The 25,599-nt window shown below is 33.7% G+C and overlaps 1 protein-coding gene across 2 annotated transcripts in view; it reads left to right on the top strand.

Annotated features, from left to right (window-relative positions):
* LOC129751492 (uncharacterized) overlaps positions 1-23,462 on the top strand; it is a 656,753-nt gene extending 633,291 nt beyond the window's left edge. For both annotated transcript variants that reach the window (XM_055747028.1, XM_055747029.1), the window contains exons 10-11: positions 11,579-11,884; positions 20,716-23,462. In XM_055747028.1, the coding sequence (XP_055603003.1) occupies positions 11,579-11,884; positions 20,716-20,825 (416 nt within the window). In that variant the 3' untranslated portion in view covers positions 20,826-23,462. The remainder of the gene's footprint in view (positions 1-11,578; positions 11,885-20,715) is intronic.
* Positions 23,463-25,599: the final 2,137 nt, after the last annotated feature.

Below are 25,599 nucleotides of genomic sequence, written 5' to 3'. Positions count from 1 at the left end.
TTTTTTCATTGTTCGTTTGAAATCTTTGTTGAAGTTGTTTTGTTGAAGGTTTTCTTCAACTTAAATCAGACCATTTTTCATTCTTTCAGCTGATTTTCCTTCACACTTGCGAAGCTGTAAAATAAAGAAGATTACAGTTAATATCAAATTTCTCAACACATGGATGCATTGTTCGAAAATATAAACAAACGGAAACAATTGTACGAGCAGATGATAACAACTATTTTAGCTTTTTTTTATCGGAAACATCCCATGGAATCAAACCAAAGCCTGATCGAACAACGTATCATGGTTTAATTAAATTACGATTAAACACATTTTTTAACGCTGATCTTCAGAATAGCTAAAAAAAAGTTCGATAAAAACAACTCTTAAACAACATAGGTCCTTGGACAAGGCCAATCGGGAACAACACAACAAAGAACTTGGTTTTCTATTCATTTTTTTTTCCTTCATTCCGTTGCAATTCATTTCGCCACATGCTTGGGGAGACCTTATCAATTGAATTGAATGTTGTTCGATGGGTCTGGTCAGCCAATAAAAATGCAAGAATGGAATCTTGGCGGCTTGTGGGAGATATATTGAGCCAAGCGGAAAAAAACTGTTACGATATCAGGCGACTGATAAATAATTTTCCTTCTAAAACAAGCGCTAACACAAGTTGGATACTTGGACAAAATGTTGAACAGAGGTATAAACTAAGTTCATAGTTCGTTTTTTTGTTTACAGCTAGGATTTCGCTGTTAAGAAGAAAGGTTCGAAACCTGTAATCAAACCATCTTCGATGTTACATTGTTTAGCGATTTATTTTCCGAGTAAATAGGAAAAGGTTTAGATCTAGTCCATCTCAAATCAAAACAACTAGCAATTGGTATATCTAACAATGGAATAATCTGTTCTGCTGACCAAAAGAGAGGAGAAATTCATTTTTTCTGGAAACTCGATGTCTGATAACAACAGCTTTCTATGAGGACCTTTCACCGAAAACAAAACAATGTTAAACGATTTATTATGTTTTTTCCCGGATGTACTCAAGCCGCGATTTTTTTTTTTTTGTTTTTTTCTGGGATTTGAACAAATTGAAGGCTTGATGATTTATATTTGTTGCAATAAAACATAATTTAAATTTTAGCTCACGAGCATATCTGAAATTTTTCACAATATTGATCAGTGTGATCAAGATAAAATTTCATCTTAACGTATAAAAACAATTTTGAAAGAAGGAAGTACATTCAAACACACATTACGCTTTTTCAAATAAAAGATAATAATTATAACTATAAACTCGAATTGAAAAGGAATTCTTGAAAAAATCAATAAAAACTCATAAATTTTCAAAGAGAGGTTCTGGTTTCTGGTGAATTTTACTAAAATTATTGGAATTTGTGTTTTGACTATTTTTCAATATGTAGAGAAAAAGAATTTCTATTTTTTAAACCCATAAGATCTGAAAAAAAAACAATTATTTTTCATTCCATATTGGAAAATATTTAAAAAAACAAATTTTATTACACAAAAAAAAAACTTAAACAAACTTCCTTTCAAATTTTACACTTTCTAAACAACTTAGTAACAGTATTTAGTAGATCCTTTGTTAGCTTTTTCAGAGCTACCTAAAAACAAATGGTTTAATCAAGAATCTAAGCATTTTTCATGACCATAACAAAACAGTTAAAAGCTAGCTGCATATAAAATGCCATAATAAAACTTACAAATGCTAGTTGGCTTAAACTGTGTTACTTGGGCCGAGGAAATAATTTTCTACCGCCACCCTATTAAATAATTTAGAATCTTAAAAAAAAAACAAATTTGTGAAACAAAAAAATAATATAAAAGAGTACAGATACTTCATCTATGATGATCAATATAATTAAAAGCAATTTAGTGTAAATTTCAAATTGCGCTCAAAGTTGCTTGACAGTTTCAGTATAAATTATCTAAAAGAATACACCATTCACCTTATGACAGAAGGAAACAAATAAAGATGTGTTCATGTTCCTCCATATATCATCACAAGATGAAGGAGGATATAAACAATGAATGAATTGATCCGCTCGGCCATTCCTAGGCGTGTGAGGCGGCGTTAGGAAAACTACTGTGAAAAATACAGTTTCTCTTTTCCAACTCCCTTTCCCATCATAAGATAACACTGGCAAACTTCCGACCAAACGCCTGACACTATGCGTTTTTTTGCGATGAGCCGTACAGAAAGACTATATCTAACGTAACATTTCAAAAGGGCGAAACTGCTAAAATGTAAACAAATCGAGTTAACGGTCATTCCGGATATACGTGGTTGCACTTTACCTAATTAACGCGGTTTCATCTTTAAATCATTTAAAACTTTCAAAAAATTGATAAAATTCTATTGGGCGAAACTTCCTGTTAATGCATTTTCTTTGGAACGTGAAGTTACGCCTATTCAAAATGGGGTTAATTCTTCTATTCGTGTAGTGCCAATAGGCGTAACTGAATTGACCGTGTGTGACAAAACGGCTTAATTAGTTTTTGCGTGTAGGACCAATGGGCGGAACTTCAAAACCAAAACAAAAACGGCCGATCAATTGGGCGAAACTTGCAGGCGTAACTGAAATCGAAAACAAAAAAAGGCGAAACTTGAAAATCTCGGAAATTTAGTGAAAAACGTTGAAGTTATTGATAACCAACGAACAGTAAGTGAATATAATGCACATTTTTTTATTTCGTTGAACAAAAGGTGGTCGATTTTTTAAATAGGATTTGATTAGATGTTCCGAAATTTCAAACGCGTTTTACTCGTTTCGAGCTAACTGCTAGTTTCGCCCTTATGAAATGTTACGCTAGATATGACAATAAACCCTCGTTCTCTATCTACCTCAGGTGGTACACTGGTGGAGCTGCCGGATGGGCAAGCTGAAGGTAGGAAATTGTTGTGAGTTCGATTCTCAACAACGGTGACTTTTTTTTATTTTTTCGTTTCCGGGATGAATAGTCCCCATAAGGATGGAATTTCATAAAATATTTTTCCTGCTTCGCTCGAATGTTAGTATGTAGTGTTTCTGCATCATTTAGCCCGAGAGATCAAGTCTTTATGCCAATAATGGGAAAGCAATGCACATTTCAGCGAATTTTCGGCCCATAGTTCACGTTCCTTTTTTTAAACTCACAATTCAGTTGTTTTGGTTTAAGACAGCACTTTAGCTGCATCCCTCAATTTTGAGTTCGGCTGGGCAAGCGCAAAACTAAGTTCTGATACTCAAAACTAAGTTCGGTAGTCGAAATCGAATTTATCCTTTTTATTTGGGGGCTGTTTCAGGGAACTAAAGGTTGGTAAAATTTTTTTGTAACCGGATTTTGCTGTTCCATTACAATTACAAAGCGGTTGAAACTTTTAACACACCCGGTCAAAACTACAAAGAAAACTTCCGGATGTTACATCCCACGGGAAGTAAATAACATCCGGAAGTTCCCGGACATTCTAAGCCGCTCACCATATGATGACAATGACGGACACAATTTTACGTTGGCCGCTGCCATTCAGTTATGAAGTTCCTCGCCGAAGAAAAAAAAAAAGGATCAGTTTTGAGTTTGCAGTTCGAACTTCGTTTTGAACCATCGCAAGGAAAAAAAAAGGGAACATTAAATTCACAGAATCGAACCTAGTTCAAACTAAATTTTGAGTTTAAAAAAGGAGCGTGTTAGCTCCGATCGGCATTAAAATATTGGAGTCTCTACTTTGGGTGAATATATTCGAATAGAAACCGTATAATTTGAACGCGTAGCGTAAGACAATTTTTTTTATCAGGAATAACGCGTTACTTAAAAAAAAGCTGATATTTTGAAAAACATTCTAGAGAAGCCGGATATTTTTTCAAATACTTTTGCAAAACGACACATTGCTTCAGTATCGAATGAACAGAAATTGTTTATAATGAGAATAATATTTATTTATAACTCTTTAGCATCGAAGAAGCTTTAACGAATTTATTTCATTATTTGGCGTTCAATGTAACTTTAACCCTTCGTTTCATAAAGTAACAAATTTGCAACAATAAATTAAAGCTGTTGTAACTTTTGCAGAAAGCCAAATAGTCAACTTTTTTCTTCAGGGCAATAATATTTCTAACTTCAAGATTACGTTGAATTAAAAAAAATGACTTTCTGATTATACATATAGAAACTAGACCAACGTGAATCTGAAAAATATGAAATATTTAAAAAGGCTTATTTTTCAGAATTTTGACCTAGTCCAATTCACACTGCGAAAAAAAATTGTGTCTGAAAAATATATTTTCGCAATTTCAGTAATGCAATTAACACAATTGAATACAATTTGAAGATTTTTTTTATTTTTTGTCTGATATAACGGCCTTTAATTAATTGTTGCAAATTTGCAACATCATGCAACGGTAGCACCTTTAGTTAGGTCTATGGGCTACAAAGTGTGCTTTCTAATGTTTCATCGTTTAAACAGTATATATGTTTCCTGATGAAAGTATTATTATTTTTAATGTTATATTATCATGTTGTCGAGATATTTTTGAAATAATGCAGATGAATAAGCCTCTAACTGAACAAAATGGCTGACAACTGTAAAAATATTGGGGAAAACCAAGAACAAATTCTTTTGGCTAAAGTCTGCTTCATTTAATATTGGAACACAAACAATTGCGTGTAGTTCAGTCATTTATTAACGAATTCATAATTTGTTTTTCATACAAATGTAGCATTTTCTTTACTCTTTCATAAAAAAAATTAAAAAAATTATTCATTGCTGTTTCGAAGAAATTCTCGTACTTTTCCCGTAATACGGCACATTAGGCGGCGCACACCCTTTTCGTCCACCGTTTTGGCGATTTGATTCCACCAGTTCTTCATTTGAGTCATGTTCCTAACAAGTTTTCCCTTTGCCTTAAGCCTCCGCTTCGTGATTGCCCAGTATTTCTCTATCGGCCGGAACTGGGGGCAGTTTGGGGGGTTGAGGTCCTTCGGTATTACGCTGACCCCGTTCGTTGCGTACCATTCCATAACCGTTTTGCTGTAATGGCAGCTTGCGAGGTCCGGCCAAAACATTACTGGATGGTCGTGGGCACGAATAAACGGCAGAATCCGTTTCTGTAGACACTCTTTTTTGTAGACTTCTGATGTCATTGTCTTGTCAGTGAGAAAGACTTTGGTTTTCTGTCCACAACTGCACATCCCCTGCCAAATCATGTACTTGCGGGCGAATTTATCCGCAAACACGAACTTAAATTTTGCAGGTACATCCCCCCGAGCCGTCACCAAATAAAATTTTCGACCTGGGATTTGCCCAAAGTCCGCCTTCACGTAGGTCTCATCCTCACGTAGGAATACATCCGTCGAACTTGGTCAGCACTTGGTCGTACAGCTTTCGAGCACGGATTCTGGCCACATTGTTCTGCTTCAGCGTCCGATTTGGCTGTTTGCTGGCTCGGAATGACCTTATTCCTTCCCAGAGACGAATTCGTCGCACCGTACTGTGAGCGGCCTGGAACTTATTGACCAAATCGCGGTCTGAAAGATTGGGATTCCTCTTGACGGCCTTGATGACTTTCCCACACAGTTTCCGGTCGACAGTTCCACTCCGACGCTTCGAATGCGGCTTCCGAGCCGTCGTCAATGTTTCCTTGTACTGCTTGATAACACGCCATACGGTATTTCTGGGCATTTTAAGCTGTTTAGCTAGCTTCGATGCCGACAACAATGGATTTTCAAGAAAACTGTGCACAATTTGATCTCTCCGTTCGGCTTCCATGGCGGTTGTTTACAAAATGTTATCGTTTGGTGTTATGACATAAATACATGGTGAAAGGTAATGAATTTCCCGACACGTGGGTGAAAAAAGTTTCGAAATCCGTCCACTAGGAGCGCCACAATGAGCAAAAGAATTTGTTCCAATATTAAATGAAGCAGACTTTAGATCATCAACCATGCGTCACATTTAGTACAAATTTGTGACTTTTGAGTAGTTAAAGTGTTTATATTAATAATTTGAATCTTTAATTTTTCAAATACAACCAACGATGATTTTAAATATAATTTTATGATTCCCGAAAAAGATTGTATTTGTTCGTAGAAAAAAATTTCAAATTTTTAGAAAATAATAATTTACATTTTTTTCCGCTCACTACTTAATAATGTTATACCCTAGTTTGAAACATTAGTCCCTTAATGTTCTTTAAATACTTTTTATCGTTTGTATAGTATTTATGACAACAGTTTTAATGTTTTCAGTACGAATTTAATCATCATGGTGAGACGAAAATGGCAGTTCCATTTTAGTCCTACTTATAATTCTGTTTACTTTCCCAAACGCGTACCATATTCAACAAATGTTATAAGGGTAATACCATTTTTAATGTATTTTATCCATCGGTTTTTTTATTATTAAGGAATAATACAATTTTGTTTTTTTTTTATTGTAGGTGTTTGAAGAAAAAACGCAATTTGTTTCTTCAACAATTTGTATTTCCTGATTTTCAAGTTACTTGATTCTTTGAATCTAAGTATACCATGCATAAAAATCATTTTTTCATCACAGTTTTTAAGGTTTTATAATTCAAACATTGCTGTTAGCCGAGAATGAACTTGTTTCTTGATTGCAGTATATTGCGCTAAAAAAACTATGAGCACGAAGACACCATTAAACTTTTCACAAAAAATGAAGTTACTGAAAAAGAACTGAATACAAGTCCAAAGCTTTAATGTTATTGTCAAAATATTGATTTTTACAAGGTTATTTTTTCAAAAAATTTGTATTGGAAAGACGTTTCAGCTTTCCATATAGCACCTTCAAGCAAACGTAATGAATATTATCGCATAACTACCCCCCCCCCCAGCTCCCAAAATAATACTGTGCCTGGGAGGTCTAGCCGCTAGCGAATACGGTGGCGCGAGTCTGGTTTTGGTATGCTAGGTGTAATGGGTTCGATTACGGGTATCGGCAGAAAACTTTAAGGTCCAAATCACATAAATGGCCAACAGGTAAGATGTGCTTCCTTGAAATTCTCATGTATAAGAATGTTCAATCAGTTTTCCAGGTCAGCTAAATATACACGGATACCGGAATTCATATAGTAAACTAGCCCACTTGCTTGACTTGTTCTTCCAAAATATACTTTCATCAACATAAGTAATACATTTACTCGATAACAGATCAAACAAAGCCATGGGGTTCGGATATAGTGTAAGCTGCATTGGAAATTTGTCGAACTATTTGATCTAAATAATGCATGTAAGCACATCCTTAAGGAGAAACTTAGGTGAATCCGTGCACCCATGGTGGATAACCAACATACTTAGGTACTAACCCCAGCTAAATTGTGTCCAGACACTAGGTTTACGAAGTTCTTGAGCTTTAACTACGATTAGTGCTGGATAAATTAGGAATAAGCATTTATTTTTAGCTGTCTTGTATGAGGAACGAAAAGGTATAACCATTTCATGTTGTTGCAAATTTGCAACAATTAATATTTTGGCTAAATCCTCGAAATATGAGAAAATAATATTTTTTCATTATTTTTCCCTTCATGTACTCATCATTGCGCACCATTGAGAATTTTTTCAAGAAAAAATAAAAAATCATGAAATGAAGGGTTAAAGAAAACAATTAAGTCTAATGTTCAACTTTCAAATTAGTTTTGAAAACACAAAATAAGAAATGTTCAATACATGATCACGTTTGGACATAATCAGATATACTTTAAGTCATGACCGTAAGAACGAGTGAGGTTTTGGGGGTTAAACCCCCACCCCATGGAGTTCCATCCAGGAAAGCAAGCGAGGTATTCTTCTCTACACTTAAAATTAAAAATACTTCATCAAATTTTGATTGCAGTTTGTAATCTCGACCCAGAACTGATGCCGAAACCTTGAAAACTGATCCGTGGTTTAGAACTCTAAAAGTTTTTCAAAATTTTCTCACTTGTTTGACATTTGAAATAAGATTAAACGTATTTCCGAGGTTCTAGTTTGGTATTATCAAATTCAAAATTGGATAAAGTACACCGGGGTAAGTGTGGTCGGTTTTCGTATAGTTCAACTTTAAAAAAATCACTAAAAAATCAGCAGTGGATCAATTTTGATAAAATTAGGTTCAATGTGATGCAGAACATGTTGTTTACAAACGCTGAAGAGATGAGCTTGATAGAAGCGAAGCGAGAAAAGTTATCACGTAAATATGGGGTAAGTGTGGACGGTAGATTTTCCGTTTGATTTCTCAGGAAATTTTCAACAAATTTGTGTTTTCTTGGTTGAATACCTTACTTTATTGCTCGAACCGTCCAAAATTCTGAAAAAAGTTCATGGTACTATTAGTAAGGCATCTTTTAATGATTATTGTGTGTAATTTATGTTGCAATGCTAAATACAGCTAAATTGTATTGGATGAAGGACAGAAAATTGAAAAAATATTTAAACATAAAATTTGCAATTGAAAAAGATGCATATCACCTCGAAATCGTAGTTGAAAAGAAAAAATTCCCAAAAAGTCGCTATGATCATCCGTTATTGTCGGAATCGCATCTTTTTCACAGTTATTGGATAGATTATATGTAAATTGAACATTCTGAATCAACAGTTTGAAAATATAATGCACAGTATTGTTTTAATAGCCATCGTCCACACTTACCATTGTACCTTATCTGTTTTCAAGTTTCGGATTCTGTATCCAGTCATTTGAAAATTTGTTTTCAACTTTTTGATTTTGCATTTTATTCCAAATTTGATTCAAATTTGGAACTCCTATGCATTTCCAATCTTACGATAATAATTTTGTGAATGTGAAAAAAAACCATCTCGAGTTTTTGTTTCATATTCAGATTCGAAGTTCTTTAACTTCAATTTTATGTAGAATTCAAAAATACCAAAGTTTCAAAGCTTCTTTATTCGAAATTCACATTTTAATTCAGATTCGCAAGTCGGATGAACAGAAATAATCCGGTATCGAATTTTGAATACGGCAAATGCTCCAACATCACTGTTTCGAGAACAACGCGCTCAAAATATGACAGCTCTATTAGCTCCCAGCAAAAATTTTATTTTGTTTTCTTTTTTTTTTTAAACCAAATGTACGTTGGACATTCGTTGCACGTTGCACTTTATCACACAGCTGATAACTTCATTTGTTTACATTTGGCGCTTTCGCCCTGTTCAAAATTCTTTCCCGAATTGAATTACTGATTTCAGATTCAAATCAAAGATCCATCACTGAGAGCACTGAAACAAACTTTAATTCTTGGCTTATATTTTAAATTGTGATCTGGGATCTAAATCCAGAAATCGTTTTTTATACATTCCAGAAATCGTGTTGGAACTCTAAAATATATTCAATATTCAAATTGTGAATTCAGGTTCTGTATTAAGATTCCGAATATATATTCAAAATTCAGATTCAACTCGTAAATGAGTTTCACTATGAAATTAACACAGGATCGTGAGAAAATTCCGGTATTCGATATTCAATATCTCAGAAACCACTGGACCAAATTCTACAAATTTAGTATCTCTGAATTACCGTTCAGTGTGTTCAGTTTTGTAGAATATAATTTAATGATTAAATTTATAACATTTGACTAATGATTCTGAAAGAAACATATTCGAGCACGAGATAAAACGAGATAACTCGTATTTGGTCGGCATGTGTTTAAATTATCAAAATGACTATTTCGTTGAAAAATTGAAATCACAAATATGAAGAAGAATTGGAGTTTATTTGGCATGTTTTGTTTTATGAAAAAAAATGAATTTTATTTTTGAAAAATTATCCACATAATTTCAATTATAGAATTGATTTTGAATGAAAATATTTACTGATCATGAAACATGTGATCTTACCGTAAAAAATTTGCAGAGAATTCTATTTTTTGAAGTTTATAATCTTAAATCTCAAATTTGGATCAATTTGCCAGAATCAGATTTAAATCACAAAAATATAATCTTTCGCTTTTAAATATTTTATTCATCAAATAATCAAATCTCTAGAGTTTGGTATATTTAGCTTATTTTATTTTAGCGTAGAATTGTTTAAGAAATTAAAGACTTTTTTGAAAAAAAAAATGTAATTCTATGTTCTATTCAAATAAGCTAAATTCACCAGATTTTTGAGCAAGTTCAAAGATTTCAACCACGGATGAAAGGAATTTATGGAAATTTAAGGAATTTAAGGAAATATTTTCAAAAGTTTATAAGTGAAATAGGGTTTCTCCCTATTTCCGGGCCGGGCCGAGCCTTAAGTATATTTCACATAATCTTATGTAAATGAAAATATGTTTTAATTTTTCCTTTATACGTTCCATAAAAAACAGAACAATTGTGGATAAGATCAGATTATTTCGTTTGCATTAACTCTTGAAAAATCAGGATAAACAACATAGGAAAAAACAGAAAAAAAAATCTGCAAGAAACTTCCTGCAATATGTATTACTTTATTTATATTTCCTTTATTTTATTTCTAAAACCTAAAATAAGAATAACTTATAACAAAAGGGTTAAAAGGTGCTTTTGAGCACTTTTTTTGAATCTGTATAACGAATTTTCATTCACTAAATTTCACTATACAAACGATATTTTTAATTTTTTTATTCTGATGACTATAGTACAGAAATCTGTGATATAAACTCAAAATTTGAAAGTTGTATATGAATTTTGCATTTCAATCTTACAGGTCCTGATTTTAAAATCTGAACTTGGTCTCTAAATAGTTATTTCTTCATTTATTACATTTGGGATTGTTTAAAAACAAATCTCATCAGACGATTGTTCAGCGGGTTGTAGTAGCCGAATTTAAAGTTTTCACAGGCATAAAACTCAAAATGACGACTACAAACTTGTCAAGTTGTGTGCAGGACCATTCAAATATTTTTCAAGTGATTGGTTCAGCACTAAAGGAATTGCTACCACTTTAGCTTCTCAAAAATTAAACATTCCAGTATCATCTCGAACACAGTTCTTTCATTAACTTCCCTAGCACGATTTCGATCAACATCAGAGAAGAAAAAAACCCAGACAACCTGGCTCGGTTCTTCGGTGGAAGACAATTTCTTTTTATGATACATTACATTTGTTTACAGAAACTCTTCTGAAGAATTCTTCCGAACCGCGCATCTTCTCTCTCTCACTGACTATCGTCTATCGAGATTACCAGGTGAATTTACAAACACCTAACGGTTTTTCAAACTAGCAAAAACGAAAAAAAAAATCACCAATCGTCCCACGCCTTTTCTGCGAACGCCAACGCCTCGCCTTATCAACGTACAGAATCTATGAATCAGAAACCTTTTGGGGTCACCAAACAACTTGCTTGAGCATTCTTGGGCTCCTCCGAACTGGACACATTCATTGGTAGTTGGAGCGGCTTCGATTCTAATTAGTATGCATCGGGTATTGACTATAAAGCCACCAGCAAAACGACAGAGGGTTCTGACTTTTACCAAGAGTCCCAAGAATCGTTCCAGCGCTTTGCGCTGTTGCTGTCCAGAATACTCATTAGAAGCTCAGTTCCACTGCATGTTGAACATTCTTTCTTCTGAACTATCTAACGATTTCGTTTCCCTTCTTTCAATCCCGGTACCGCTTCTAGATGACCCATACTACTGCGGACTGCGAGCTCGGGTGCCAAACTTTGTGAAAACGTCGTCCAAATCGAAGGAAAACAACAACAACAGCAACGTGGCCAACAACAATAACAACAGCAGCCGAGACGTTCCAGTCGGAAACGGAAAGGACGCCATCGCCAAGCGGATGTCGATTGCCCATCTGCAGCATCCGTCGTCGCTGCAGTCGCTGCACCAGCTGCACCAGATGCACCCGCATCACAACCTGATGGCGGCCCACCAGCACCACCAGCAGCTGATGTGGCACGCCCGGAGCTACGAGAGCGGCATCGGTGAGTTGCCTTTGAATGTTGATGAATTTGAAAATTAGGATAGGCCAATTGATCAGTTGAATCAGTTGAGGTTTTGTTAATGAACTATTTTTCACACATTTCTAAGGTACTACGCATTTTTAGTTTTAAAAAGCGATTTATAAAAAAAAAAATGCCTTTGTAAAACACCTATGCTAAGCTGAGAAGAACCGCGAGACCTTTTTTGCGGCCCGCGAAGGTTTTTACAATTAATTAAAGATAAACCTTATTACCTAGCTCTTGATCAAATCAATAGATATGAAAAATTCTGTGATTCGGTATAAAAGGACTTCAACAATTGTCTGATAATTTTTTTTTAGAAATTGGATAAAAAATTTATAACAAACTTTGATAAGTTGAGTTATTTTACTCATAATTCGCATTCCACATTACCATAGTCATAAAATTGCTTCAGAATCCTATCCCAATGATATCTTAATAAGATGCAAATTCAAATTATAAAAATCTGAAAATAAATTTAAAAATCAAGAATGTAACCCAAAACCTACTGGCCAAATACTCTCGGGAACTAGCTCAGTAGCAGGAGACCCCTAAACTGTGTCTCAGGGTCGGCCTACTACTGGGTAAACGGAGGGAACGCGGAACAAATTTTAAGAGGCAAACTGTGGAGTTTCTTGCTAAATGAGAATTCGGAAAATTAATTTTGGATCTGGGTTTTTATTTTTACTGAAGTGTGGGTGTGGGTGTGAGTGTGGTTCAGGCGTGGCTTCACTGGATTTTGAGGGTGTACATACCGTCGACGGATTTTTCTCGTTGGCGCGCTTGCAGGATACTGGTCGTGGAACTGCTGTATTGAGCTCTGTTGTTTCTCAGGTAACTATGGTGACTGTTGCGATGTGTACCCAATTTGTAGCTTTTGGGCACCCGAAATGGTAAGCACTGGCGTCTTCCCTCTTTGACACTATCGGCGGACCACAGCAAGGCCGTATTGGTCGCGCCGAGAGGGGGTCTCCTTAATAATTAAGGCCCGTCGGGCCTGAGACTTCTCTCCTTTACGATGATGGTTCCACGGAACCAGAGAGTCGGGTCTTTTACGGATTAGACGTAGGCAGTCAAAGACTACCTAGGCCGAATCGCGTGCGCGTTTGAGGTCTCGGAGGACGTGTTTGTGATCGAAAAATCGATCCAAGAATACAAGGTCCTGTAATCGAGCAAAAATGTCACTACAGGACTTAACTTTAGCTTTAATAGGTCACCATTACCTGAATGATCTACGTTGATCTCAGCCGGAAATGCCACATAAACCGTACTTTTTATTTTTTTAGACACTCACAACATTCACACACGAACGCCAAAATGAAAATGACCTATAGCGGAAGCTAGGTCATCTTCATCCCTTTCTTTTACCATTTCTTCAAAAGTTATGCCACTCAACATGGCGAACCACCCCTACATGTTCATACTACCATGAACATTTTCGTGAACACCCCCGCTGAAGCCCGCCTGATTATATACTAACAATAATGTGTATTTGTTATTCAAAATTTAAACCAAACTAGCTAATACATATGATTTTCCCTATTTCCCTTAAATATAACAACATACACAACAGCTCACCTAGAACAATTTAAAATATTTGAAAAACGAACTTATACCTTTTGTAACAACGGTTACAAACCTTAAAGATAGTTGCTTAAAAATATGTGACATTGAAGATTTTTCTGTGATTTCGATAACCTTGCTCAACATCACAATGCAGTTATCCAATACAGAACTTCAATTTCAAAAACACACAGAAAAAAATAATGACTATTACGTGTCATTGAAAATGGATACCATTAAAATAAATCAACCTGTAATTAACTAAACGTGTAAATTAAATTGATTTTGTTGAATTTTAAATGAAAAATCATTGAATATTACAGCAAATGTGCTGTAACAAAAAATAGCATGACATTTGCCGTTTTTACAGGTCATAGTCATTTATTTTTAAGTGAGCATCTTATTACAGGTGATATCAAATTACAGAAATGCAAAATTCTCGGTTGTCTATCAAAACAAAACAAATTTTCTGCCAGCAACAGTTCGTTTGTTACTTCCGTGAAAAAACTCGAACTAGGAATAAAAGATATTAGTAAAACGTACCGTAATGAGTTGACTACCAAAGCCACCTAGAAAAGTGCGCCTTCTAATGCAATGGAGGTGTGAAAAATTCGTGTCATTATCGATCGGCCCTTCGAAAATCGGTAACCAGAAGTAAGTTGTGACAGTCGATGTTAGGATAAAACTGCAATCGGATTCAGGCTTCATATTTTTAAAAGATATTTTTAAAATATTTATGTTTTTATTTTAAACTATACGTGTTTTTAGTACAATGAAGCATGAGTAAAACTGTGTAGTAATAAATGATATTTATCCGAAAAAAAATTGATTTATTGAACAATGGCATCATTCCATTAAAGCAAAAAATAAAAATCCATGCAATTACATGTCTACAGAGTGTTACAGCGTTTTAAGATTACAGGCCTGAGATTTTTTTACTGGTCTATAAATTTTAAAGGTTCATTGAAAAATAAATGTCTTCGACCTGTAAATGTCCTGCTTCTTTTTGTTACAGGATATTTGCTGTAATTTTACAGAAAATAATTTTTGCTGTGAATGGTTTTCACCGTTTGCAGGAAAAAAATCTAGGCTTTGAGGACAAGCTTTAATTGTGGAAAAAAATCACAAAAAGTCAATTAACAATTCAACGTCCAACGAAGAAGACGGTGATTTTTTGAAATATATATTTTTCATACGCTTAGTTATCAGCACCGTAGTAAGCTCCAGAAGATTTTAAAATGGAAGTGATTACGAAAAGTACCAACAGTATTAACAAGAAAGTTGGAAGAACGAATTTTCGCCAAGAATTACAATTGAAAAAATGGGAGAGTTCAAAAATGACAAAGATTTAGTGATGTACATACCTTTTCAATATAGGGTATTGAAAAAAATTGTGTTGAATTTCTGTTTTTAACACGTGAATACGTTTTATCTTTCCTTTTCCAGATTTGTTTTCATAGTTCTTGCTATTATAAAAAATGACGTAAAGCTCTGCTTAGCATTAATAAAAAAAAATATTTTAAATGCGGCACGTCGACAAATTTCAATTGGCCCGTTGATTCAAAAGGTTTCTCATCCCTGATTTAAGCCATACTGAGATCCCCCGGAGATTGGACATATTTCACAAAAATGATAAATGGGCATAAGACTGCCCCAAACTTGTATGAGAAATTTCAAGCTTGTGAAATGTTATGCGCTGCAAGCTTAAATTGATCCTAGGCTTAGTCCAAGATCTCATGCTAAATTTGGGCCAGATCGGATCACGGGAAGAGGTCGCTCAACGAGCCACAAGTTTTATGGGATTTTGAGACATTTTGTTTTGGGGGAACATGAAAATCTAGTTTTTCATGAATAACATTGGTCCCCTTCGGCCGATTTCTTTTGAAAACGGTTTTTCTGAAAGCCTAAACTATGACAAATATTTCATCCAAAGACTGCATTTCGATTCGACTTATGATAAAAAAGTTATTAAACTTCATAAATCAGGGCGATATTCATCACTGTTATGTTAATGCTGCGTTAAAATGTTCGAAGCAGTGTCTCTCATTAATAGTGATGTATATCACCCTTAAAAAAGATTACTATTTTTTAAAGCTTAATAACTTTTGCGTCTTAACTTGAATCAAAATGCAGTCTTCGGATGAAATATTTGTCATAGTTTAGGCTTTCAGAAAAACCTTCTTCAAAAGACATCGGCCGAAGCGGATCAAAGTAATTCATGAAAAACTGGATTTTCATGGCCCTCCAGAACAAAATGTCCCAAAATCCCATAAAAACTTTAGGCTCGTTGAGCTACCTCTTCCCGTGATCCGTTCTGGCCCAAATTTGGCATGAGACCTTGTACCCCAGATAACCAGAAATCGTAAAGTAGTGTTCATTGTAGATTGTATAAGCGTCCAGTTTAGATTGGAATTGTATAAACATCATGTTGTAGCTAAACCAAGTTATATTTTATCGTTTATGGTTTGTATAGTTCATTATATACGATAACATTTTTTAATCGTATAGAAAGATAAATAAAGTTGTTTTGAATCGCAGTAAAATTGTGTAAATCTCAATATTTAATCCCATTGTACAATTAAGCAATCTTTCATGCTTGCGATGTATGGTGACATATTATTTCCATGAAAGGTCGTACAGTAATTGTGAGAACATCGTATAATGGAGTTTAAACAATCTATTCGTACTTGTCATTCAAAGTTGCTAATTGAAATAAACTTAATCGTTAAATAATTGTTAATAATGCAATTCCTATGCTAAGTAACATCGTAATCATCTTAAATCAACAATTGCAAAAATTGGAAATCCTTGACGATCGCAGATTGTCGAATCGTTTAACAGTCTATTAAATAGCTAGCTAAGATCGCACAGCACTGAATATTATTATTGATTGTAATAAAATCGTCTATGAGATAGGTCAAAGTTGTATATCAAAAACGGCATCTATAAATAGATTTGGAGTCCATAATGATGCAGTCAGTGATATTTTATACGATCAACTGATTTTGAGGCGGAACTCGCAACTGTACATGAACAAATTTGCTTGTTTGTATCAACATGAAATGGCGCCGAGGAAGTATCGAAAGACAGGGATCGGAACGTTGTGAGTTCGAGACTGAGGGAAGATTGATCAACAACATGTGCATTATTAAACCAAAAGTTAAAGTTAGGACGTTCACAAAATGGCAATATGCATAAGCAGTATTGGAAATTGGCATTCAGTATTTTTATAACAAGGTTCATCAATTTAATCAAAGACACATAAAGTTGTATATCGTTCAATTTTATTCGCAGTAATTATTAAATTCTATTGTATTTATGTTCACGGCGATTCATAATAAAATCGTAATAAGGGAAAAATATAATTGCTTTGGGATACAGTAACAATAAATTATATTAAATGGTGAAGAAAGTTGTACAAACCTCAAGCTACCTGCTAAAGGAAATTGTAATCAAATTGTAAGACAGGCCATAGAAAGTTGTAAGTTCTACATTCCTAAGATTTTGTGCATAGCAAAGTTGCTATCAAATTGATGAAACCGCAATACAAAGTTTTATATTTTCAAGGTGAGCCGTATATTGCCTCCGCTTTGGTACGTACAGGCTCATATAGAATATTCTATACAACTTTTTCAGATTATACAAAAGTGTGTATATCTCAGAAACAACTGAAATATTCAGACCAAAATGTTCACTGGGACTAGGCATTTGTTCCCATTGCTGTGCTGGGTGCAAAAACTTGACATTTGAATCTCTTCATTTTTGTATTCCTGAAGCACCATATCTGTTATATCAAGCGTAAATTTTGCCATTTATTCATATTATCAAAACAAGTGTCCAGTTCTTTTTACCTTTAGATTTGATATAGAGTTTCTTGGAGGTAAATAGCCATTCGTATTGTATTGTATCTGGATATTTAACTATCAAAAACCCGTTTTTGGTCTTCAAACATAGAGGCGTATAAATATCACTTTCAAATGAAAGAGAAGTGAAAAATATATGTGAGGCTATCAAATTGCTAATAAATTTCAGTTTCAAAATATTAGCGCATGTCGAAAGACAAAGTGAATCCCCGAATTTCCTTTAAAAAAATGATGAATTGACAGCAAACCTGTATGCACAGAAGAAACAAAAATGATGTTGATTTAAAAAAAAAATCAATCTTCCCATACAAACACAAAAGCTCAAATTTACTCATGTAAACGTTACCTTGAAATTCTGCAAAACTTGTGCTCGTTAAAAAGCTATTTAAAGAATTTTTCGTTATAAATGTCATTTTACAAATGAAAATAATACACACGTAGTTGAGAGATGGAAATGTAGAATAAAATTTTTCAAGTTATTTAATTTTTTTTCCTGAGCTTCTGAATATCAGCACTGTTTTTTGCAACTATACGTTTGAAAAAGTAATCATTTGAGATAAGTGTTAACTAGTTAATTATTTCTATGAATTTCTAACTGATTGTAAAACTTTGATATTTTACTGTTTTTCGGAAGTATTTCACTTTTTATCGTTAAGACTGATAAATTAATCAACAAACATAACTAACGGAGATTAAATTCTTCATCTGAGTATTTCACTGAATCGTGATTTGAAAATTTCGTAATATTATTTTTAGTTTTGTAGCACAGTTTTCGTTGAAAATTCTGAATTTGATTTTGCCATTTCTTAATATAAAAAATCTACGCAATCAATATAAATTTAGTTGAAAATAAGATTATCATCATAAGATCATAAGAGATCATTATCATAAGATCAGTTTCTGAAATATGAAGCTTGTGGAAATTAATTTCAATTGATTTGTTCTTGAATTTAAAGTTATCATACAAAATTTTCAATTTTAATTATACTGAAACCAATGAAATAGTTACAAATTTGCAACAAATAAATTATAAAGAAAGTGAAAAATCGTTGTTTTTCTTCATCTCCGTTAGTTATGTTTGTTTATTGCTAAAAACACAAAAGGAAGGTTTGTTTAGTTGAGTATTAGATACTCACAATTTGTATCTATATAACAGCTTTATTGAAGGCTGATAAGCATTTTTACTTGTGTATTAAAAAATATCTAAGATTGAGTTTGACTTAAAATGTTTTCAAATCTCCTGTATTTTACAAAACGGAGAAACATACTTACTTTTACAATTTTTACGCCCAGAAATCATGATAAATTACTGACAATCTTCAGGAAAATTGATCATTAATTTAAAGTTTTTCTAAATTTTTTTGATATTTCACGCTTTTGCTTGAAAGTGCACAAATTTTATCTATGAAATTTCTCCTTGTATTTTCAATAGTTATACCGGAAACAAGAGACAAAAAACAAATTTGAATTCAGTGTCCCTAAATAAGTTAAAATCAGTTTTAAATTTTTGTTGCAGCTCGGAAAAAGTAAATTTTGTTTCCTTTTGTTATAATTATGAATGTGGATTGTATTTGTGATTTTGAGATCTGGAGATGAATTCAAATCTCTATCGCAAAACACCTATCCCTTCATATTGAAACAGCTTTTATTAAAACTTTTAATGCCTTTTTAGCTTCAAAAACTCATAGGGAACGAAAAAGTTATAGCCCAACAAATCTCTCCTTTTGATTTATTGTTGCTGCAATCTTTCATGTTTTAGCGCATTTACAAGAATTTAGAAATATTGAGTAGATTTATTAAGATTTCAACTTTTACAATGAATATTTTATATTTGATTCCTTTTTGGCAGTACTTGCATTTTTTCACGGTCACCCATAATAAAATGAGTGTTTGATGTGATAGATTTCAAACAGAATTAAATTAAATCGGATGTAAAATTTATTTTTTTATTTTTTTTTATTTCAAATTTATACCCTATTTGAAGTTTCATAATTCGTATTTGAATGATGGAAAATTGAGGGTGAAATAAATTCGTCCAAGAGAATCTTTACTGTGATTTAGAACCTCAATTCTAATTTGGCAATCTAATCATGGACTCCTTGTAAACGCAAGTGAAAATAGCACTGCTTTAGATTTTGGAATGAGTTTAGCTTAAGATATCTGATATGACTTTGTTAAGTTTAAAAAATCTCAATAAACCAACTGTAAAAAAGGAAAAGTTGGACTTCCAATTTAAGCCATGCAATCGTTTCTTAAGCACCTACTGGAAAACTGATTACTCCAATGGAGAATTTGACTACAATTTTTTTTTTTACTTTAAAGGTTACTTAACACTTGAAGGCCAAAGGTCTTTTCTCATTTCTTAGAACGACCAAGATCTGATTCCACTTAATATTGTAGAAATTCCTAAAAATTAAAGAAAATTGCAAATCATATGATTCCGTGGATATATAGTTTAAGGATTTTTTTTAAACAATACAAAAAAACGCTAATGCATAAACCTACAGGAATGAGCCGTTTAAAATAAACGAATTACCTAATAAAAAACATCCACTTTCTTTCTCTGTCAAGCTGAGCAATTTTGCTTTGAAAAAAAAACCTTTCTGATAGTTTTTAGCTTGAAGTTTACGAATATCTGCGAAAACTTGTTTTTTCACCATCTCATCGATTTCAATCGCACCCTAGAAAGCATACACAAAAAACGCTTAGATTTTACGGGTTTTGTAGGAAATTGAATCTATTTTTTTGAAAGTTTCGATGGTGAGTGCGTACTTAATTTTGTCCTGTAGGGTATCTCTCACTTATAGAGAAATGCAGTTCTCGCTTATCCAGGTTTGACTGTCTATCGCCTCCGCTTTGGTAGGTGAATGCTGTTTTTGTGAGTTTAATACATTGATTAAATGATCGTTTTGTTTTGTCAATTTCTTTAAATTTGGTCAATTTTTTTAATTTTGTCAATTTTATCAATTTTGTCAATTTTATCAGTTCTGTCAATTTTGTCAATTTTGTCAACTTTGTTAAATTTTTCATTTTTTTTCATTTCTTTTTAAATTTTGTAAATTTTTCAATTTTTTAATTTTTTTTTTTCCTTTTTTTTAATTTTTACATTTATTTTTTATTTTTTTATTGCTTTAATTTTTCGATTATTTCAATTTTTTCAATTTTCCAATTTTTCGTTTTTTTCAATTTTTTTCAATTCTTTTAATGTTTTCAATTTTGGAAATTTTGGTCAATTTTTGTTATTGTTAAGTTTTGTTAACTTTTGGCTTTAAAATTTTGTTTAGTTGTGATCCATTAGTTTAATCCTTTGATCTTTTTGTTCTTTAAAATATTCTTTTCTTGAAAAAATAATTAACATAACTCATTTTTTGATTCTTTTCTTTCCAGATACGGACGTCGTCGAGTCTCCCTATAGTCACATGTACGGACGCGTTCCGCTGCCAACCCGGGGCTACATTCCGGCACCGCGTGCAATGTACATCGGCGAATGGGACTAGGTCACAGCCCCCAAACGAGGGTTCTGAATTGCAATCAGCTTAAAACAGAATTGAGAGACAAAAAAACACTAGCCAAGACTTTGCAACAACAGCAAAATACAGCTGCAGCAGCAGTACATACCGATAGTCGTCGTTGCACACATTTTATCACTTTTTCACTTATCTTCCGGTCAATGTATTGCATCCGGTTTGGTGACCGGAAGTGTTTCCCAAAAATGGCAAACCACCTTTTTTTGGAGTTCTTTACTTTCTCTTGAGCTTCGTTTCTTCGGTTTCCATTCTACTTAGATCAGTAAGTGCGAATGATTCATTTGGTTTGCCTCCTATAATATACTTTTACCCCCTTCTTTCTCTGAGTAGTGTGTAAATATAGTTACGAGAAAGCGCATGTAGGACCTAACTAGTGGAAGTGATGAGTCATCCAATGCTCTGGCTGGACAGATTGATAGATGACGGATGGCTGATTGTGAAATTTTTTCAACATGTCACATTCATCCCCCCGCAAACATCTGGCTGGATGAGAAAGACCTTAAATATTTTTAGCAAAGAAGGTTGTTACTTACTCCAAAAATCTTCCAAACACCACTAAGCAAAAACTGAAAAAGCAAATGACTCAATTAACGCAACAACGTTGACAACGATACTGCCATTTTTGTTTTTTTTTTTCTTGCTATTGTTAAACATGTGAAAGTTTAGGAGAATTTATTTCGGCAAAAAAAAACTATGTTTTGGATATTATTTCGATGTTGAACTTGAAGAAAGCTGTAAATACGGAAAGAGGATTTTGATTAAAAAAAAAAAAGAAACACGAGACGAAATTCGTTTAAGAAATAAGTAACGTAGAAACGAGAGATCCCAACCTTTGTACATATAGTCAAACTCTCAACCAAATAGATAAGGACTCAACAAGAAGAAACTCACATTTGTTTTCTTGAAAAATGGATTTGTTTTTTAAACTCAATCATACGACTAATGCTAGGAAAGATGCCAAAATCGTTGATTGAATTTCTCTTTTTTTCTTCGTTTAAAAGCCTGTAACTGAACTCGTCTGTAAGTTTTAACTTTTGCCGCTAGAATTTTCCCCAACTTTCTTTTCTGTTTGTTAATTATTAGTGTATCAATGAGCTATACTCTTTAAAAATTAGCTTCAAATAAATGGTAGGAAAAAAAAGTCCATAATGTAGAAACGTGACATTTTGTGGCAGATTCGGAAATCCAATAACGATGAATTAATACTCAATATCGAAACCGTGCTCGGGTCCGTTCCACTAATTTCATCAACAGAAGTTTATTTCAAAGAATTTTCAGAAGTCTGACTCGCCAGATAATTTCGTTTTTTACTCATATTTTCGTCTATGCTTGAAACATCTAGAATGAAACATGGCGCCTGTTAGCTCTACCTGACAAACGTCACTAGTCTTATTTCTGCTGATTTGTCAGCTGAGAATCCACAATGTTGCCATGTTTCTTGCTTTCAAACCTTTGCCCACTTTTCTCGATCCCATCTTTGTAAATTTGATAATCGAATGGACCAGCACGGATTTCGGCTTACACTCGAGAAAGAGAAGACAATGAAAGAAAAAATATATAGAAAACCTAACCTATCTTTTAGAAAAGTGTATAAAATTAAGAACGAGAATATAATTTGTTTAAACTTTTCCCTCCTCTTAGCAGATGTGAATGAATGAACGAGCGAAAAGAGAGAAGAAGTAAGAATCAAAAGCTTAGGCTCGAGAGAAAAAAATCACTTCTTTTAAACTGTTCAGTGCGCCCCCTAGATTAATAGATTAACCATATATGAAATAAAACACTGAACAGAGCAGCCAGATGAGCTCGTATTCAACCCCCTTCTATGTAGTAAATAGTAAGTCGAGTAGTAGGTAGTTTTCAATATTGTTTTGTCGTCCGGACTTCGGTGAAAGGGTCAAAATTTGTTTTAACGCGAAAACAAGACAGAAGAAAAAAACATACACTCAACTGTAAGAAAACAACGAAAACAACTGATGATCAAACTACGTCATAGCGGTTTAATATTGAAGAAAGTGAACGCAAACTGCCAACACTGCTGGAAGAGAAAAAAAATTGTAAAAGAAAAATTCTACCGAGAATAAAACAAAAATAAAAATAAACCATGCAAACCATGCTGGGGAAAATGGCAAATTACTTGAAAGATATCGCTTATAAAAAAAAGCGAATCACAAAAAAAACATATAAACTTTAACAATTCAGCAAAGTATAATCGCAATCAAATGAGATATGTAGTAGAATAACTTCACAGGATAATATTGAAATTAGACCAACTTATCTTATGTACTCTCCTCACTCAAATCGTAAATAAATAAAGATAAATGGAATAAAACCGTAAACAGTACCAACTCGCTTCAGAGAAAAAGATCAATTACACACAACCCCACTTTATCGCTTTATCAATCGATGATCATATTGGACCAATGCAAAGACAAATTCTAGGGAATTATGTAAAACAAACGAAGAAATATAGAAAAAAAACAATCAGCCTACGAAATTAAAATTGGGGTAGAGTATTATCTAAAGCAAATAAAAAAAAATGAAACATAATCAGAAACTGAAAATGATGAAAGTATTTTACAAATAAATAAATACATATAAAAAACATAACCAACTGTTCGTGTTTTTTTTTTCAATTCGAATTCCTGATTTACTTTTAGATTGAAAAACATATTCATTCTCTATTCTGAATCAAAAATACTGCAAATTGCATGTTTCCTTCACTAGAAATAGTGGCTCCAGAGAGCTGATGAAATCCTGTTTGTTTCAATGCTTTTTTAGAAACATGTCCAAACTTCTCGTGTTGCTAATATCGAGCAGGTTTTTCATCAAACTACTTGTTACCAAAAACAAATAAACATATGTTAAATTTTTGTCTAATTTATTGCCTAAGTTTTTTAATCATATTTGTTGAGTAAATGCTGAAAATACTAGATATTATTGTTCAAAAAAAAGTGAGAGAGTTTTCATACACAGCAAGTCATTCGGAGATTAGTTCGTCTAGTCACCACCAGAGTGTACGACACTTCATCGCGATTGCTAAACACGCTCGTATTTATTTAACCAATTTTGGTTCAAAAGTAACCATTTTCGACCTTTTCCCACGTTATGTCTTTTTATGATTTCTCCGCTAGAACCCATAAAATGACTTTTCGGGGAGAAGTTGAAATTTGGTTATTTTTTAACCGTATTCAATATGGCGAGGAAGTTAGAAAATGGTTATTTTTTTTTAATTGAAATTTAATAGGATGATTTGATGAAAATTTGAGCTGTGATAATCAGAAAAATCTTTAGATTTTGAAATGTTTTGTTAATTGTCAAAACTATGTTGATCACTGTATTTTTAAATTTCAATTATTTTCGTGAAATTAACGCGAATTCGTCGACATCGTGGCAATCTTCCAAATCAGACGTGGCAATTCGTTACAACCATTTCGGATTCCAACCCCTCGGACTGAGACGGTCAACGTGAACATGTCCTTGTCTCGGTCGCTTTCATCGAATCGGTTCGGGGCGGTGCCGATCAGATCCGGAGCAAAAACCGAGCGATGAACCTTTGATTAGCGATTTTCGATCCGCGCTGATGCTTCCGTCTTCCAGACTAAGTCGGGAAGAAGATTTGGCCGTCTGGGATCATCCAAGAAGCGACTAACATTCGATGGCCATCAGTTCCGGTTCCGGGGAGGATTCCTTCGATTTCAACTGATTTTAGTGACCAAAAGATGTGTTCAGTTCGGAGTGCGGATCCGCCAACGACACTTGATTTTTCCGGGCCCTCGTGGTGTTGGACATTATCGGTGTAATGTTTGCTGCATCTCGCAGGCGGTTTTCTTGCCTTTGCTGTTTGGTTGGCATCGAGTGGAGTTCGTTACAAAGCTCCTGCATTTGCTGGAACTTGTTTCGTCCAATCCCGATCAACTTTCGTGACCATCACGATTCGAACGAAAACATTTTGCCATCTACACTGAACTCTAAATGGCTGAAACAATCCGAAAGTGATTGCATTCGAAACCGAACCGGACGGTGCACGGTAGATTTTCTCGGACACCTGTGTCGAGACCGACCGTTTCTTCCTACTCCTATTCTTTTCTCAACCACTAAAACTTTTTCTGTCTTTAACAAAATCTATCACTATCTAAATTCTAAACACAACCATCTTTACTCTTTGGAATTAGTCTGTAAACTGATTTAACCGGTTTCTCTTCAACTGCCGGCACGCGAACATAACTCTCTTCTTCCAAAACTCTACACAGTCCTTTCTCTTAGCGTAGCGAACGCTCTCATCAGTTTCCGAGTAAATAATTGTACTGATGATCTCTCTTGTACTGATGTACATAGAGTTGCCAACTTTTCGTTTGTTAATTTTTTCTTTCTTTTATTTAATCTATACCTGCTATATTCCCTACATTCGCCTCCACCTCTATACTCCTGAACTGAGCAATAGTAAAAAATATCATACCTTGAAAGTGTATTGTTCTTATTATTTCTATCGTTTCTCAGCATGACTTCATCCTTATTTTTGTCATAACTTAAGAAACATGCCAGTAGTATATAGTAAAACATATTTCTGACCGATTTTATCGATTGTTTTAGTTTGGTGTTTGTTTATTAAATTGCTTCTTAAGCTTCAATACTTCTTTACGCGCTTCTTTTACTATTTTTCTAGAGCAATTTGTCTCGGTTTTAGATTAATTTAGTAGACTTTATATGTTCATTAAGTTACTTCACTACCAGTCCTTATATTATA

Source organism: Uranotaenia lowii, chromosome 3, assembly GCF_029784155.1.
Source record: "Uranotaenia lowii strain MFRU-FL chromosome 3, ASM2978415v1, whole genome shotgun sequence".
NCBI classification, from domain to species: Eukaryota; Metazoa; Arthropoda; class Insecta; order Diptera; family Culicidae; genus Uranotaenia; species Uranotaenia lowii.
Note: the sequence above shows the minus strand (reverse complement) of the source record. Positions and strands in the feature narration are given on the sequence as shown.